Source organism: Acanthisitta chloris, unplaced genomic scaffold (assembly GCF_000695815.1).
Source record: "Acanthisitta chloris isolate BGI_N310 unplaced genomic scaffold, ASM69581v1 scaffold6186, whole genome shotgun sequence".
Classification (NCBI taxonomy): domain Eukaryota; kingdom Metazoa; phylum Chordata; class Aves; order Passeriformes; family Acanthisittidae; genus Acanthisitta; species Acanthisitta chloris.
Genome location: NW_008676416.1, coordinates 77,751 through 97,415, shown reverse-complemented (window position 1 = coordinate 97,415; position 19,665 = coordinate 77,751). Strand labels below are relative to the sequence as shown.

General features: G+C 37.8%; 1 protein-coding gene across 1 annotated transcript in view; it reads left to right on the top strand.

Moving 5' to 3' along the window:
• The window catches only part of LOC103803559 (vacuolar protein sorting-associated protein 13B-like), a gene marked incomplete at both ends in the record, with an annotated part of 219,153 nt that overhangs the window by 123,333 nt on the left and 76,155 nt on the right, over nt 1-19,665 (top strand). The window contains 2 exons of the mRNA XM_009076124.1: nt 507-1,209; nt 10,410-10,547. Coding sequence (XP_009074372.1) covers nt 507-1,209; nt 10,410-10,547 — 841 coding nt within the window. The remainder of the gene's footprint in view (nt 1-506; nt 1,210-10,409; nt 10,548-19,665) is intronic.

Here is a 19,665-nt window from a genome sequence, read left to right as displayed (position 1 = left end):
GCTGATGTTTCCTTTAACTTTGGTGTTCTATATAAGGCAGTTTATATAGACTTTATAAAAATATTTTATATGCGATAATATTATACATTTCAGCTTATATTTTCCATTTAGTCTATTTGTGATTATGCAGCAGTAGGTTAATATTTTGTTCTTTTTCATCTGATCATAGTAAAATATTTTAGTAACAAAGATGACTTTTTAAGCATCAGTGCTCAAAACCGGAAAACAATTCTAACTAGACTTTTTATTTACAGGACATTATTTCACAGATATATGGTCTTATATTAAGCCATGAATTTCTTGTAGATTATTTGGAGTTTAAATAAAGAGCTTAAATTAAAAAAAAAAATGTTGTTTAAGCCTAGAAATCATTACTCCTTTTTTATCTTTCCCATGTTCTTTTGGCACTTCAGCTACTGTGAGTCATCATTTCATTGGAACAGACACCTGCTGTGTTTTCATGAGTGGTGACTGTGTTAAAGTTAATATCATATTTTCCTTTGCAGGTTTCCAAACAAGAGCAGAAAAAAATGGATGTGGCTGATGGAGGAACAGTCGAGACTTCTTCCCGTTATAGTGGAGCGCAGGACAGTGGGATTGGCAGCGATAGTGTTAAGATCAGAATCATTCAGATCGAGCAGCACAGTGGTACCAGCCAGCACCGCATTGCCCGCCCTTCCCGCCAGTCTTCCATCGTGAAGAATCTCAATTTTATTCCCTTTGACATTTTTGTTACAGCAAGTCGAATCTCCTTGATGACCTACTCGTGCACTGCCTTACCTAAATCAAAATCAGTGCAAGATCAGAAAGACGGTGGGAAGATAAGCAAAAGCTCCTTGAACCTTCCAGAAACAGGCTCAGGAGGCAGCCATGATAGCAAGAAGCCCAGTCAGCCACGCATCTCCTCTGTCACGGCAGACGACCTTTTGAACAGTAACGTTCCCTCGTCTACTGGGAGAAAAACGGGTCTTTTGTCCCTGGAAAGTCTGCATGCTTCCACACGGTCATCTGCTCGACAAGCCCTGGGTATAACTATTGTGCGTCAGCCTGGTCGCAGGGGAACTGGGGATATAGAGCTGCAGCCATTTCTCTACCTCACTGTGTCCCAGCCCTCTATGCTCCTGAGCTGCCACCACAGAAAGCAAAAAGTAGAAATATCAGTGTTCGATGCTGGCCTTAAAGGAGTCGCCTCGGACTACAAGTGTACAGGTAAGAGCATTTAGCATTCACTGCTGGCTGTAACTGTGGAAATCATGGCATGTCTCGAAGTTACTAAAGTGGTGGAAAACAGCCGAGAGACTTTTAGGGTGTCTTTCAATATCAATTGCTAAATATACATATTTTTAGGATTATACCTCACAGCTGAATCAAGTTAAGTGTGTAAAATGTTTGAAATTAATTAAGATCTAACCGTTTAGCAACCAGTTCTTTCTGTTCCTCAATATTGCTTTCTCACTGCCAGATTGCGACAGGAATTATTGCATTGCTCTAGCTTCTCAATGTTTTCTAAAGAAGTAAGAGTTGTAAGCCAGAGTAATTTCATAAAAAACCTTTTTTATGACTGAATGTCACAATATTTTCCTATACTAGCCTACTGATAAAATGTAAAGATAAATATTCTAGAAGCACCTGGTGTTTTGAACATAAACTGTAAGAAAATTAAGGTGATCTTTCAAACAGCATCTAGTGATGTCATGTATTTTAAGTTTCCGTTTGACTGAGCAATAGGGTTTTGCAAGAATTTCCTTCTGTTAATAAATGACTTTTTTATTCTTCATTTCATATGCAAAGCTTGTAATGAGAAATATTGAAATAACTGTTCAGTAGAAAATATTCTGAAATTTTCTTTTACTGCATTATCTGTACCGATGAAGAGCAAAACCAAATGACTGCAATTCATTTTTCCAGCAGCCAGTACTGGCTGTAACTGGTATAAGGATTTAATGAGATACTGGTATAAGGAGAGATAACTGGTATAAGGATTTAATGAGATGCATCAGTATAGAGTGTTGCCTCAATTAAGTGTAAATGAGTATGCAGAGACCCACATGGACACACAGCCAGGATGGCATGGGGTTTCAAATTGTTCACTGAATGAGATCAGTAGGTAAAAACAGGTGCTAGTTTTTCCTTGGCAGAGTTCACACAGCATAGCAGTTATGAAAAGTAGTATACTTTTTTGTGCAGCTTTACCAAATCTTTGCGGAATGAGATTGTGTCTTGTAAAAATTTGCATTAAAATAATGTGTTTATACAAAAGACTAAAAATGCAGTCTTAACATTTTTCACATCTGAATTGTAGTGGAACATTTAAGAGTGATTAAACAGCGAGGAAGATTAGACAGTGGGAGAGAAGATAGTTAAAATAGGGAGAAGATTTGTTCTCTGCTACACTTTTTTAATCATTATTCTGTTTTCATCTTTCTCTGCTGTTCCTGTCTTGTCTTGAAAGAAACACATCTGTCTTGAATTTGATTTACTCCAGATTCCTATGTGTATATGTTAAATGCCATATAAAATGTGTTCATTGTAGCAATTAATATCAAAAAATTCACAAAGCAAAGCTTGAAGGAACGTTGGAATAATTCTGAGTTAAAGATCACAACTTCATTAAGTTAGTGTTTTGGAATGAGGCAATAGGACTTCTTTATTTCTCATGTCTGAGGCATTGAAGTGTGTCCTTGTACAAGCTGCCACCACATTAACATTCAGCTGGGCAAAGTTCTGTCCATTTCACTCTACACTCCACTGCAGTTCACTCTGAAGACTTTCGCCATCTTCATACCTATGGGAGCAATTCTAGAAAACACAAGCAGTGTTGAAGTCTTCCTATAAATTGAAAGTGGATCAGAGAACCCAGAAGCATGGCAAGAAGTTTAAATAATAAACACAGTAGGAATGAAGAGCCTGAGAGCTCCTCAATCACCAGTTGTTGCTCAAGTGAGACCCAAAGAGGTCATCTTGGAAATCCAAAGATTAGCCATATATGGATCTTTTTTCTTTAGCTTTTTGTCTCCATGTCAGGCAAGTGTAAAAGAGTGTGGAGGGAGGACTCACTCAGACATGATGTGAGGGCAGAAATGCTGGTCTCATCCTGCTGCCTTTGTGTGCAGTGCTAAATACGTTACTCACGTATCACGCAGAATCCTGTGCCTGCTGCCAAAGTATTAGCGCTGTTTTAAAAGAGTTTGAGAGTTGGGTGCCAATGTTCTAGTCCCTAAAATTACCATCCTAAATGTATTAATAAGTTGTTCAAATTAAGCCACACATTAATTCACACAGCAAAATAAGTAGTATAGTTTTCATTGCCTCTTGTTTAGGAAGACCTGCTGTGCTTGTAATTGCATACTTCAGGATTAATGTCGTCATACTGCTGTAGTAACATGTTAGTTTTGGAAATATCTATTTTTCATTTCTAACACATGTATTTGAGGGAAAAGAGCCATGAACTATATGTGTTATACATATGTGTGTACGTGTATACATATTACACACACCCTATATGTTGCATATCATATAATAAAGAATCAGGAGCTCTTGGTGGCATTTTCTGCACTGCTGCAGTCAATTTCATCAATCACACCAACTTTTCTTGACATTTTGACTATTTGCTGACAGATTTGTCTGAAAGAGATGTATTATCCAAATGAACAAAATGAAATTTATTTGAAAGAATTAGCTTAGTTTCTCTACAATGGGTATGCACTATATTCCTGGTTTTCTCTCTATGTCAGGGACTGGAGAGTGGGAAGAGGGCGTAAGTGATGTTTAATTTACAGTGAATGTTGCTAAACAATATTTCCAGTTAACCTTTCTAGAACACTGCTCTTGTTTGTACATGATGCATGCAACAAGCTCTCCATTATTTAACATAGAATGGGGAGGAGGACATATGCTAAACATAAAAAATATTTTAAACTAGATTATAAGAACTGATAGATCACATTCTCCCTTAAAAAAACATACAAACAAACAACAAAAAGGCAACCAACCAAACCATAGGCCTGGTGAAAACATTGTGTGCATTCCATCTTGTGACGAAGATAGGAAACAGCACAGCAGCATCTCAGAATTTCAGGCCTATAACATCACAAATTTCATCACAGCCTGAAAGCAGAGACTTGTCTAGGCAAACGGAAGAATAAGTTGTTTGTTATAAAGTTTTATTGGTAGTTCTAGGGGGGTGGGTTCTCATTACTTATGCTAATATGGTTAAGCTTACATAGTTAAGCTATATTAGAAATATATACATTATATTCAAAACATGCTAATAAAGACTGCCATTTCAAATCATTCTGTGTATATCTATGCATTATATACACTGCAGAAGAGTATCTTAGGAATGTTTTAAAGCATTTGGAAAAAATGTATCAATGCAATTGATATTCTGAAGACATGACTGCTGTTAGCTCAACAGCAGTAGATTTAGGTCTTGTGAAATACTATGCTATAATTTCTTACAGCTTTTCTAAAAGAAAAAATCTACAGTTCTGAAATAACTCTCGAATTTTTGCAAGGCAGAAGAAAATACTTAACTCTGTCGTGAAATTAGGAAGGTCTTATTTTTTAGTTGACATTTGTTCCAGAAAAAAAACTTCAGGGTAGAGAAAAGCTGGTAATAGTCTGGATCTAGTTGTGCTTTCCATCCCTCACCTCTCGTTAGTGTATTTCTAAGAAATATGTTGTTTAGCTGCAAGTCTACAAAAATTGTCTATAATTTAGAAATGTTCCTAAGAGGTAGTTTCATGACGGTCTGTTTTATGACCCTTTGAAGAAAACAGGGAAATTATCCTTTAAAACTGCACCAACATGAATTTTAAAGAGTTAGTCCTGGGCTGGTGACAGAATTAAGTTTACTGCTTCATGACAGTTTACTGCTTTAAATATTGTTTAGAAATGAAGGATTTTGTACTGTTATGAAGCTATATATATTTTATTCGGGGTAAGGGTTTTGTTATTAGTTCTGAATAGTGCATAAAATTCAGGATCTTGGATGTTAACCTATCACATTTTTTTGTGAGATATTGCACAGTTGCTGAAACAAAACTTCATTCTTGAACTTGGCTCTTCTGTCACTAACTGTGTTGTTTTTAGCTTACTTTCTGAAACATGAAAGAAATAAGAACTTAAGAACTAAGTAGTAGGAAATAGGCTATTTAAAAGTTAAGTATTCTTAGTGTATTAATTAACAGTTAGTAGCAGCAGATTTCCATCAGGCCAGTGGCAGCATTTGCCTGCCTGGGACCTAAAGACCTGGTGGCTATGCTTCTTCAGTCCTTCTCCCCAGTCAAGTCCACTGGTAAGTCACTTTGGAGGAGGAGGAGGCTTACTCAGTTATTGAAATGTTAGTTTGGTTTTATTGTGGTTGTGCTAAACTGCTTCATTTATGTTTTGTAATTGCACAGCTTGGTTGCAGTTACGCTACTGCCAGGTACAGGCACATCAAATCAGAGTGAACGAACTAATGGAGTAAGTTTTCACTCTTTAATAAGTGCCATTAAAAAGACTGGTTGCTCCCTGAGTTTACTTGTAAGATTCTTTATAAATAGACTGAAAGATACTGTAACATGACCCGTTTTTATTCAGTGCTCATCCTACATTTAACAAAAAGGCATCTGCTAACTGTTAGTTTTTGCAAACAGAGCTTTGGCCATTTCCACTTAAATAAAAGTGGGTGCAATTGTTTTTAATGTAATCTCATAAGCTGCTTTTATAAATATTTTTTTTAAATCTTTATTTGCTTTGTTTCAGGTAATGTAATCCAGATACAAAATTGCCTCATTTCCTGACCATTGTGCTCTGGGCATTCTTGAAAAATCTTTTTTCTATTTGTTTGTTTATTTACTTTCAAAGAGGAGGTTGTGCTGCTTGGTTGTTTCAAGGGAGAGAAATTTCTCAGTAAATATCTGTTATGCGTGGAATTTCTTCAACTTCTGCCAATGATGCATTTGCAAAAAAACAGGCATTGTGAGGCCATCCAGAATTATTCTTGATTTTTATTTTATTTTATTTTATTTGACACCCACGCCTTTGATGGCAGGGGGTCCATGAAGAGCAGATGCAGTAGCTAAGACCACATGTAACCTCTGATCTAATGGAAAGCCCAAGCTTTCCTTTTCCAGGCTTTCACATGAAGAGCGACGCAGGCTGGCGCTGGCAGGAAGTCTGATTCACTGCCTCTCTGTCAGCCTGTGCTTCCTACAGGACAGAGAGAGGATTTTAGGCTGTTTCCTAGGATAGCATTGAGGGAGTTCTGCTGGAGTGTCACCTGTTCCCCTCTGAGTGTATTTATTGTCCAGTACATCTGCATCCATGGATGGGGGGGTGCAGCCCCCTTGCATAAAGCTAAGTTGGCCTGGGAATGTGCATTCCTCAGGTTACTATTAGTGCTCATTTTTGAACTTCCTGACACAGCACTCATGAGTATGCTAGTAGAAATGTTTTTCCGCTTGTGTTCTTTAAATTCCAGTGGAAACCATTTTTTCAAACAATACTAAACGTTCCACTTCGGAGTTTGAAATGCAGAGATGATTGCAGCATCGTACTGGCTTTTAAAATTGACTGCAGACAAAAGTATGATTCATGCATTGAAATAAAAGCACTTTGCAGAGCTCATTTGAGCTGGGTACAGCTCCAGCTGAACAGCCCAAGCCTCTGTTGGGCACACACACTGTGTAGCCCTGTCCCCTGCCTGGGGCTGCTGGGGGCTGCACCCCTGAGCTGGCTACAAGCAGGAACGAAAGCACATTTTGGAGAATGCAAATCTTCAAGATGTGAAATTTCTCCTGGTTTCCTCCTCCCCTTTCGCCTTACTCCCCTCTCTCCTCAGAAGTTTGGGGTTTGCTGTCTTCATTTAACAGAAGATGAAGGGAATAACAGGTGAAATCAAAAGATTGCAAACCCAAATCAAGTTTAGGAAGATACTTCATAAACTGAAGTTTGGAGCTGGTGTCTGGATCTTAGCAAGGCTAAAAGTAGCTTTGGATGTTTGGGTGAATTCAAAAATAGCCAGAGTTGGGTTTTGGGGTGTTTTTTTTGTTTGGTTTGGTTTGGATTTTTTTATTTTGAAAGGGGGGAGGAAAAGGTAAATGTGGACCTATTGAAGGCCTCAGCTTCTATGTCTTACAGATTTTAAATTACAGTCTTGGTTGTCAATCTGTGATAGCTGTCTCACCATTTTTCTTTTGCTGCCACAGACAAATTTTTCACATGGTGTAGAGGATAGAATTTCTGGCCGTCTTCGCTGCTCCTCACTTCTCAGGCCTTTCTTTTCTCTGTCTTGGCTTGCTGTAGAGTAATTCTAGCCTCTCCTTTTACTTATGTATGCATCCCTTGGGTTTTCTCCAGCATTTTCTTTGTACAAATAACTGCAAATTTAAGTGTTGATTTTTGGGAGAATCATAGAAAATGGAAATGGAAATGACCTATTATAGTACATTATTCAGACCAGTTCCCTGCTGATACATAATTGTTCCCTATTGTATATTTTATAGTGTTCTGTCAAGTGTTTTTAAACATTCTGAACGCTTCCATCATTTCCTTGAGGGACAAGAGTCCTTTTTCTAACAGCTCTCCTCATCAGGAACTCCTCACTTTTCATCCTAAAATTTCTCTTTCTCATTTAATTGCTTCTCTGACGTTTCCTATGCCCTTGGCATAAGGATTGATTGATATTGTTTTATTCCTTTCCTGATCCTTGATCCTATGAAAACTCACATGCTGTTTTCTGCCTTAGAAAGTATTTTAGTCAAGATACACATACTTCAGTCGTTTGACCTTATTGTAAGTGTATTTGCCATATGCAGATATTTGAAACTCCCCTCAAGTTTTTGATATACACCAGCATAGTCATCTTTGAAACCTCAGGATTTTAATTTTGTTATCATTACATAAAAGCTTATTTATTGATCCATATCTGGCATATTTGGCTGTACAGTCAAGTCCATTACCCAGGTTCAAAATTAACCGTATGCCATGGGCTTGGAAGCACTCAAACCAGTTCTCTGCATGGCCCTCTGGGATTATTACCTCAGATGCAAAATTGTATCAATGCAACACTCCTACTTCAGAATTAGCTCAGTTTCACTTGAACTTGACAAAGAAAATGCTTGAACTCAGTAAGACCAGTGCTGGATTAAAGGTAATCTATTGTCTTGGACTCAGGCTCATTTTGTGTACTGAGGTTTCTTCGTGTTGTGTTCCTAATATGTAAATTCTGGAGTCCTTATCATTATTCATGTGTCCCAGTCCTGCAGTACCCCACGTAATGAAGAGGTGATGGTGCTGTGCTCCTTGGAGACATGACAGAGCAAAACAATCTCCTAAGAGTCCCATGGTTCCTTTATTTCAAAAATAAGTCTGTGCTTACATGCTGCAGTTCCCGGTGCCCTGAGGGCAGTGTTTGTATAGTTAATGTATTATGTCATGCAAGGATTTTCTGCTATGTAAGTTCTTTTCATCAGAGATATTTTCGTCTTTAAAGACCTACAACTTTGAAATAATTATTAGGTATATTATAACGTAAATACATCTTAGGATAATAAGACTACTTCCAAATGTATCCTTCAAAAGAAATGTTCAGCTAAATTTAGTGGGTTTTTTGAAAAGCTGGTGGATGATACAGGTTGCTATATGCAGTATGTGATATCTTTCAGAAATGAGACAAAATAATGGCACATTGCAACCTTTTGCCCCATATTGGTACACATAAATCTTTATATTAATAGTTCTGAAGGAACAGTAATTTAGAGGTCAGTTTGATTCAGTGATGTTCATTGAACAATGTTCAGTAATTTTTACAATGCTTTACACTATATATTCTGAAAAAATTTGCACATTAGTTGTTTATGATGATCTACTAGCACAAAACAAGATATTTATAGACTCAAGACACAAATTATAACCTTGTTCAGAACATCTACAAATCTGTGAAGATACGTACTTTTGTGTGAAGTAAAGATGCTGTTATTATTATTTTCAGTATACTAGACAAACTCCAGACACAACAAGATATTCCCTAAAGCAGTTACTGTAGGAAAGGGAGTGTGTCACACCATTCTGGTTACTGTAATTAAAGGAAAGGGTTAAGAACCCTAAAAATGTAGAAATTCACGTGGAAAATATACAGATCTGTTCTGTGCAGTGACAGCTCTTAAATAACTGTTGAGAGCTGACTTTATAAATGTATAGCAGGAATAAAGGGAAGGAAAGGCTGTAATGTATATGCCATATAGTACAAATACTGCTGTAAAGTCATTGCCTGAAAATTGATCAAATAAAAACAGAAGAATGTGCTAACTTTTGATCTTTTCCATATAGATCTAAAGTCATGATCAATTGGTTTCAGTAGGTTCTTTGAAATCACATAAGGGTTCATATGTGCCAAGTTTTATATGAATCACATGATAAGGTCAAGAAACACAAATTCCAAAGCTGACTTTATATACCCAGCCCACATATGACTGTGATACCACAATACCATATGTTGACTATAACAGTATGTAAATGCTGTTCTTGAAAGGAATTAATCAGTAAAACTCAAAGAAATTATAGCAGGTTTTAATTGACTGAAAAAGTGGGAGAATAGCATAAATAAATTATTAAATTCCTAAGGATGAGACAGGCATTCAATAATTAACATAGCAGCCTTGATAATAAAGAATGATTGGTTATTTGGAATTTATGACCTGTAGTGCCAGAATTGAAGACTCTTATAATGAAGGTCATGAGGCCCTAAAGATTAAAAAGCCTTTTTACACTACTGTTTTTGCCATTTGCAGTCTGCAGAAAATGAAGTCAAGAATAGCACTTGGAGGGATTTGATTTTAATGTACTATTGTAATATTATAGACTGATCAAAGGAGCACAATATAAGGTGGTATGCAATAATAGCTACTGATTAGTTATTGAGTGAAACTCCAGAGGGAATGATATAACTGCGCTGTTGTCATGCTCTGTTTCTGAGATCTCATAGCATTCTGGTCTTTTTGCCATTATAATTTATCTTTTCATTATTTTCTCTACCTCGCAATGGCGATACCATCTAGAAGTAGCAGATTTTTAACAGAGATACTCTTGTAAGGACTGCTTAAGTGTCATTAATTAATTATTAATGAAAGCTAAAATTGTGCGCTGTTTAAAGTCATCTTGTGGTAACTGACATATTTTACTTGGTATTTTTGCTGCTATACTAAATTTTGTGTAATTAAAATTTTTCCTCTTGCCCATGTATGTGTTCATTATTCTGCACATGCATCTGTCTGTTATGTATACCAGTTGTATTAGGCATATTGTTTACCATGTTACTTTTTAAACTTTCAAATTTTGTTTAATCAATTCTGTGTGTAGCATTTTGGTATGTATCATATTCCTGGAATATCATTAATGGCTGCAATGATTTTCATCTGCAGATCCTGGGAAGACTCTACCAGAAGCTCTGGATTATTGCAAGATTTGGCTGCAGACAGTAGCAGGAGAGGTAGATGCTAAAAGTGGTATTCCACCTCCTCTTATCACTGTGCAAATTAAAGACTTCCTTAATGGGCCAGGTAAGCATTGCACTTTAATCTCTCTTTTCTATTCTAGCTGGTTTGTAGACATGCATATGTAAAGGAGGGAGAAGGTCTTCTTATACAGGCAGATAATGACAGGACAAGGGGGAATGGCTTCAAATTAAAAGAGAGCAGGTTTAGATTAGATGTTAGCAAGTAATTCTTTATTGTGAGGGTGGTGAGGCACTGGAACAGGTTGCCCAGAGAAGTTGCTGATGCTCCATCCCTGGAAGTGTCTAAGACCAGATTGGATGGGCCCTGAATGTGATGTGTCTCTGCCCATGGCAGGGGGGTTGGAAGTAGATGATCTTTAAGGTCCGTTCCAACGCTAACCATTCTATGATTCAGTAGTATTAGATGATCAGAAAAGCATTGTATTTCTTGCTAATGGATGTGAAATTTTCCTCCAGCAATTAGCCTGAATTGAATGGGAGGAGTGGACAATCTGGGACCAGTCACAGGTTTAAGGTTAAGTTATTAATTTTTTTCCCAAGATAATTTAGAAATTTCGCTACTCAGGAAAGCTGAGCTTGTAAAATTTCCAGTGGAATGAAACCTACCTGCTTCAAGTCCTAGAACAACTGACATTTTATTGCAGCTCTGTTTAGAAAAGGTGGCTTTTTAAATGTTTCTGAAGATTTGTATACGCTGCCTTCTCCTGGGTTCTTTGAAGTTTGGATACCTGGCATTGGAAATTCCTATCATCTAAAGTGCTGATACTGTGTGTCTTTACTTAATATACGTGGTGCAGTACAAAGGTTTGTTGGCATTTACGTAATATAATGTGCCTTGAAGTTTCGCTCCTAGAATGTCAGAAAGTCGTGCAAGTTGAAGTATGTCATCCATTCTCTATTTTGGGAATTATGTATTTACAGCTACATTACTAGCTATTGACATTATATTTAAAATTAGAAAATACATTTGCCTGTGCCATCATAATTCATTTCTTATGTGCATACTTGTTACAATTTATTGAATTATTTAGCATTTTTTACCCTGAATATTCCTTCTTTGTTCAGGACAGAGTGAGCTGTTGTCAGTCATTTAGTGAGCAGCACTTCAGCACTGAGTTTTCCTGTTCATTCAGCTACCTGTTCACACAGTCTTACAGCGTGCTATCTAAACCTGGATCTACAGCAGAATTACTGATTTCCTCTGCATTGCTTACTGCTATAGGATCTGAGCACTACAGAAATACTCATTCACTTGCACAATCCTCGCATGGAGGATGGAATACTTCGCCCTCACCATTTCACAGAAGGCAGCTGAGGCACAGGAGTGTTAAATGTTTTCTCATTATATTAAGATTATCAATTTAAAACAGACAATTTAGTTTTCCAAGGTATTTAGAAGTATAGAATTCAATGTAGGAAACACAGTTCATATAGTCTTTGGATGAAGCAGTAATCCCTTCTGCATATCAGAGCCCAGGACATCAGATTGCACAACCTGTGAATGAGACACACATATTTGCTCCCTGACTATAAAAATTGTGGTTGAGTAGCTTGAAAAAACATTTTTTGCACACAAGTAGGAGTATCAAGGAAAGAATAAAGTATGTGAAGAACCTCATCATTGCCCCTTTTTTTGGTTTTCCATGCTGTCTTAAAAGCATTATTTTAAGAGAAGATTTTTTTTAACCACTTGACGATGCAGAGCTTTTGTTACATTGATCCCTGTTTGGCTCCATTAATAGGACTTTGAACCTTCAGACTTACTGCATGTTCAGCTGCCATTCAAAAAAAAAAAAAGGGATTAATTGATAATAATAATAGATTTTCATTCTAATCAGTAACAGCACAAGAAGGGTAAAGACACCTACTATTAGGAGCCTTTTGCTTACTGTTGCTGGTTTGGTTTTCTTCTATCTTTCTCTCTCCAGATCTTTTGTGTCCTTTCTCCACACGTTTGGCAGACTTCCATATTCCTAGACCCTTCATCTATGCATTCCCCTTTTCTCATGGTTCTCATTGTAGTTACCTGGCACAGCCTTTATATTTAATTTATTACACACCTGAAGGTGTTTCCCTGATGCTGTCCTGTCAGTAGGACAGGCTTCTAACTAAACTAGTGAACATGGAAGTTGGTACCAGCTTGCAGAGTATATACTCACAAGTAGTGTGTCTACCCCAATCTCAACAATTCTGTTATATCTTGCATCAGTCCTGGTGTCTCCTCTCTGTAGTGTTTGACTAAATAGGGAGCTGAAAAACCATAAATTAATGCATCATAAACTTCAATTATTTATTCTCACAAAGCATTTAAATGTTCAGAGATTTCTTCCAAGATCTCTTCTTAGCCAAGACATTTTAATCATCTTTTTGCTGCTAATTGGAAGTATCTACACATGACTCAATGGTAATTACTCTGAATTTTAATGAAGTGTTTTGCCAGTGTAATAACAAAACAGCTCTGCATTCCCTTGCAGATTTTTCTAACCTCAGCCATTACCACTATGAGATCCTCTTCAAATAAACTAACCTTTACCAAGAAGCCTTCCTTGGGGGATGGAGGTTTCATGGGATGAGTAATGGAAGGCTCATTCTGCATGTGATTGCGTCAGAACAGCACATGCAAAGAGTTATGAAAGCTTGACAGCTCCTCAGCAGGCTACTGGAAAATGAGTTACTAACTCTTCTGGGGGACAAGTCCCCTAACCACAGCTTCTTCCAGGGTGAGGTAGCTTGGCTGTCAGCAGGCCTGGCGAAAGTGTTACACCACCAGATCCTAACTAAGCTGGCAATTATTCATTGAGGACAGGAACCTCAGCAGAACTCCCAAGAGCTCTTGCAATGTCAGCAGACAAACAATATCTGTGATGGAATACATCTTAGCTAATAAATTGAATAAATAAGGGCACTGCTGGAGTACAGTTATGTTGCAGGCCTTGAGGGTTACTCCTTTTTGGTGAATATTTGGCAAGGAATACTGCTACTAAGTGGCCTGTTTTCTAGTGGCATAGTGTGTGTTTTCATATTCATTTATGTATATGTGTGTTATAACTGCAGTAAGTACATTGCTAAAATGCACTGGATGTACTAGTAGGTGCTACCTGTTGGGTATGGCTGATTAGCTGCCCTGAAAAGTCAGCACATTTTTTGAAAACTGGGACTATGCAGGCAAAAATCTGGTATAGCAGCTGGGATAACTATACAGTTTTCTGTATAGATTTTAAGTGTTCAAAGTTCAGTGGTTTAATTGTAAATGCCATTGTTCTTTCCAAAAACACTGTTGGTGTGCCGAAGTTAAATTTCAAATATAACAGTCAAACATGCCCATATTTTACGATGAAAACCACTGTCAAACAGCTAACAGAAAAAAATCTGCAAGTGGTTCCCAGTGTTTCTGTGTTAGATAAAACCAATATTCCTTGCAAATAGTTTGTCAGCTGAAGCAGATAAGTAGATAGTGTTCCACAGAAAAGTCTTATGGTTTCACCATGCAGGAAACCAGGTTGTCGGTCTGTATTAGCTCGGAGATCAAAAAACTACAGCAAGTAGCTAAACTTGGAAACCACTAATTAAATGAGAATAACAGGATACATTAATGCACTTCGTGCCACATGAGTTGATTATTTTGTACATTTTTGGCAACTAAAGAAAAATGATATTTCTTCCAGATTTAAGGTAATAGGATCCTAGGACAAATAAGCATTCATCATCAGGCCTATGGGAACAGACCTCAACTTTAACCCCACAATGTATTAAAGGACTATTCTTTCTCCGTCTACAGTAACTAATTATTTCACATTTTTTAAATTCCATCTACATCGGTTTACGTAATCCTCTCTCTTTTGTATTCAGTCTGTTACTGACTAATACAGTAGTTACATCTAATTCTTGTCTAATAGATGTAAGCAAACTATTTATTGCTTCAGCATTAGATATAATTCATTAGGTGCGGAACAAATAGAACCATCTTGTTTTAACAGTTTTTGAAAAATTATTCTCTTTACCTTTCATTTTTTTCTCTGGATTTTAAATCACCTTTCCTAGCCATAAAAGCTGTCTTTTTATGTAGTCTTTCTGCATGCAAATGATACAAAAACAATTTTATGAAGTACAGCATCATAGAAATTGCCTTAAAATACATATACCTGCAAAACATAGGTGATTTGTCCCAAAGTCCTCTTCCCCCAGCAGTTTCTCAGGAAGGTGTTGGGTTACATATGAAATAACTGAGGTCCTTGATAATTGCCCTTTATAAATAATTTCTGCAGAAGAATCCAGCCAGACAAGCTAAGAAATTTCATGTTCCACTGAAAGGTAGTGATAGCTGGGGACCTGGGGTGTTGCTCCTTCCTGCCAGTCCCTCCACACACAGCATGGGCAGCACGAGGGACATGGCACTGGGTCTAGGTTTAGGCATAAAAAGTGACGATCAAAACTGCACCGTGGCACTCTCCTCAGCCTTTTCCCCTCACTGTTTGCAGAGGCAACAATTGTATCTATTACCAAGGTCAGTGGTTTGGAGAAACCTGGAAAATAGCAGCTACCAGAAACCCACTAGAATAATATCTCCAGCAGGTGATAGATTAGTTGGAACAAATTGGAACCATTGCACTTCAGCAGTCCTGGTTTCTTTCAAGCTGTTTTAAAAATGTCGTCATTTTAATACACAATATCAGCCCTGCGGAACAGTCCACAGCAGGTTAATTTGAATCATATGATGTATCACTGCCCTCAGCTGACATGAGCTCCGTTCCATGTGTGAAGCCATAATAAATCCATTCCCAACCGAGGCAAATTCCCTGTGAGAAGGTGAACTAATCCAGGCCTCACACTGGCATGTTAGCCCTCTGTAATTGAAAGCAGGGCCACCTGTTCCCAGCACAGTTAGCCTATAGAGAGAAAATTAGCATTAGATCAGATACTTAATATATTGAAAAATCATTCATACTACTTGCAAGTTCAGCTGTGGGCTGCTTAGCATGACATCATATATAAACCTAGGAATGTGCCCACTTGATCCCAGTTTAACAGTTTTGTTAACCATGGTGTTTGTTAACTTTGAAATGAGAATTTTTTGATTTAATGAGAGCTGACACGTGAGAAGGGGAACTAGCCAGGGTGCAGACTTTTCTAATTAACTCTGGGTCATTTGCAAAACTTTGAGCTTTCTAGTAGGTTTTTTTCCCCTTTGCTCTTTTACAAACAAGTTTTTAAAGCACTGACACTGTAGCCATGAAATTATATTTATTTGATTAAGAGGGCAAAGAGAAATATTCCAAACAGGTGTACCAGCCTGTAGGTATTGCTTTGGATTTGACACATCTATCAGTGTAATAATGAGTAAAAGTACTTTTTCAAAAGCAGAGTCTACAACATTTATTTTAAATGTAGTTTCTTAAATGCCTAAGTACTGAAAATGAAAACTGCACACCAAAGCCACATGGATAAGTTGGAATAATCTCGAAAGATTATTAAGTGTATTGGCATTCTTCTAAAACTTATTTCAAACATTTGCTCCCTTTTCTGAAACCCTCTTCTTTTTTTTGTGTGTGTGTGTCTTAATATAGATGTATTATTCAGCAGCTAAGCACAAAATAGAGAGTTAGTATTTATGGGTTCTTCTCTTTTCCACAAACGTGCTCCATGACCCGGAACAATTTATTTCGTCTTACTGTATTGTACTTCATCTTCCCTGACTTTCTGTTGAGAGTTGATGTTTCCCTTAGCTATGGTTTTCCTTTCATGCTAGTGCCTCCCAATGCCCCCATTACAGTTTTTGGCCTTGCCACCCAGTCCTTGACACACTCTGTACTGTATTTCAGTCAGCAGTTTGTGAATAGCAGTAACCCTCCATCATTTATTAATGATGTCTTTGCTCTTCTCAACCTACAACAATTTATTTTGGTTTAATTGTGACAGTTTTTTAAAAAATGCTAGAATTGCATCACTCTGAGCCTTGTCTGAGATCTCAAACCCAGACACTGGCTAGCCAGTGCTGTTAATGTCCCAGTGTCACCTTCACATAATGTCAGTGACATTAGGTCATGGAAGTAGGTGTTCTTACCACTGGGGAACACCCTGCATGGCTTAAGTTGATTAAGCTCCCTGAAGGCTGTTGTTTGCCATATTGGCCTTAGAGAGCTGCTTCTATGGGGCTGCAGCACATAGACACAGTAGGTAGAAATACTGAGCAGTGACTACCAACCTCTTCCAGACTAATTGGCATCTGTCTCACAGGAGCAGAATGCAAGATGGACTGCAGATGGCCTCTGAAGCCGTGTCTCAAGTTTCTTCCTCCTTTTCCCTTGATCCAAATTGGGAATGATGAATTAGAGGATAAAAACAATTCATTTGGATTCTTCTTGCTTTTCAATTTCTTTTAATTTGTCTCTCTTTTGATGCCTGACCAGAGACAATTGAGAACAGTACAGCTAGTCTTTTCTTTACATGTCTCTTTCCTATTTTTATAAATTTAATTTTTGCAATTCAGCCATTACCCTGTTGCTGAAGGGCCACCCTGACTCCAAATCAGAATCAGGGCTCAAGATTACCTTTACCTTCCTCAGATTTCCTCTGTTTAAACTCCCTACATCAGGATGGATGACTCAGAGAGAAAAAATATCACTGGTGGTAAAATATTTCATGTTGTCATCTGCTACTCTCCTGTTTAGGACTAGGAAATTCAATCATCCAAGGAGTTTAGCACAAACAATAAGTTTCTTCTATAGGAGTACTGTATATTAAGAAGTTTAATATTCTACAGACTTCTTCGAGTAGGAGAGAGCAGGATCTTTGTGCAACCTGAAGTAGAAAAACCTAGCCTTTTCTGTATTAGCTATGAGAAATAAAACATCCACTGCTGAATTTGGGGTATGAAAAGTGAACAGATTCTTGGAAAATGATGTATTTTTCTTTATAGCCCTTCAATATTTCTTAGTCCGTGAAAAGATCCCAGTCTTATAAATCATAGAATCATTAAGGTTGTAAAAGACCTCCAAGATAGAATCCAACCTTTGACCAAACACTACTAAACCATAGCACTATGTGCTACATCCAGTCATTTCTTGAATGCTTTCAGGGATGGTGACTCTACCACCTCCCTGGGCAGCCTGTTCCAATGCTTAACCACCCTGTCCAGCCTGACCCTCCTCTGGCACGGCTTGAGGCTATGTCCTCTTGTCCTCTTGCTAGTTTGCTGGGATAAGAAACCATCCACCACCTTGCTACCACCCCCTTGAGGTAGTCGTAGAGAGTAGTAAGTCCCCCCTGAGCTCCTCTTCTCCAGAGTGAACACCCCCAGCTCCCTCAGCCACTCCTCATATCACTTGTGCTTCAGACACAGCTCTGTCACCTTTCTCCAGACGTGTTCCAGCACCTCAGTGTCTTTCTTGAAGTGAGGGGCTCAGAACTGGGCACAGTACTCAAGCTGTGGCCTTACCAGTGCCAAGTACAAAGGGGCAATCATTGCCCTAGTCCTGCTGACCGCGCTATTTTTTACATAGGCCAGGATGCCATTGACCTTCTTGGCCATGTGGGCACACTGCTGACTCATGTTTATTTAGCTGTTAACCTGCACCCCCAGGTTCTTATCTGCTGGATGACTTTCCAGCTGCTCCTCCCCCAGCCTATAGTGCTGTATGGGGTGGTTGTGACCCAAGAGCAGGATTTGGCACTTCCCCTTGTTGAGCCTCATAACCTTGGCCTCAGCCCATCTATCCAGTCTGTCCAGATCATCTTATAAGTAATTTTCACAGAGTTTACTTTCTGGTATTTAAGACTAAGATTATACTCTGGTAGTTTATTAGTCATAGAAATGGTAACTGTGTGTACATTAAGTTATTGCATATATTAGAATAAGCCCACCAGCTTTAGTAAGAGCTGGGATTTATCTAAAGAAACTTGCTAGGAGCTTTTGTGTTGCTTATTCATCCTTAGCCCACTGAATAAAAAGTCCTTTTGAGTAATATCATTATCCCAATTTCACAGATTAAAATTATATCTTCGCAATACAAATCTGAACGCTGTGGAGAACAAGGGTAAAATGCTCATAACCCTGAAATTTTTTATCTGGAGTTCTAAGTAATAAAATGACAAAGAAAGAAATTGTTTCAGGCAGAAATTTCAGAGTGCTGCTCATAGGTTTTCTTTTATAGATGTTATGATTTAGTTCAAACAGGCCATATTGAATCCATTGGGTTTTTTGTAATAGATTTCAAAATACATAATAAATGTAAGTAATATGATGACTAATGGGTCAAGTGAAGTTGGAACTTTTTAAATGAGAAAATAGCTGGAAACGGTTTTCAGGAAACTATTCCAGTTGATTTTTGGTCCCCCACAAGGTGTACATTAACATAAAACTCTGTAGAATCGCCTCTGGGACCTGAATTCCCTCTCTGATTTCATTATTCCAACGTGATTCTTTTCCTTTCGCTGTTAAGTCATCTCCTGGTGTGGTGGGAGCATATAATAAGTGTAATTTATTTATATTTATCTAATCTCCTTTTAACACAGTAGTTATGTCATCATTCTGTTTCCTAGTAGCTGTACAGAAAGTTGTGAAGGCTAATTAGAAACTAGTAATTGACATACATGCATTTACTGCATAATCTGAAGAGCTGTAGTGAAAAAATTGAGAGAGAGAAAGAGCAATTCAAATTCTACACTCAAATGCTATCCTGTAATATAAAAAAATGCTTTGATACCATCTACTTCAGTTTGATTTAAACATAACAGGTATAACTTGCTTGAATGCAATCTATTTACAATCACAGTAATTTCTTTACTATTTATTTGCTGGAAATAGATAACACCTGGCAAAAGAAGTTATTGCTACTATGTCTTAAATCTAAAGAAAGCATTGGGGTATAATTTTGGTAGCTAGTCACTAGTGGGCAAAGGAGAGAGTGATGTAATTGAGGAGCGAAAGGTGGCTTTGAGCTACCCGTGTCCTGATTCTGATGTAATTTTGGACAATTCAAAGAGTTACTTGAGTTACAGGAACCTGTTTTCCTGCCTTAACAGAATCTGCACACTGTTGTGTGCTGTGCTTCCCAAGGTGTTTGGAAGTAATCAAAAAGACTGTTGCCCTTGGATTTTGCACCCTGGGAATTTTATTCCAGCTGAATCTGAGTGACACTTAAACTGTAACATTTCTTTTTAGC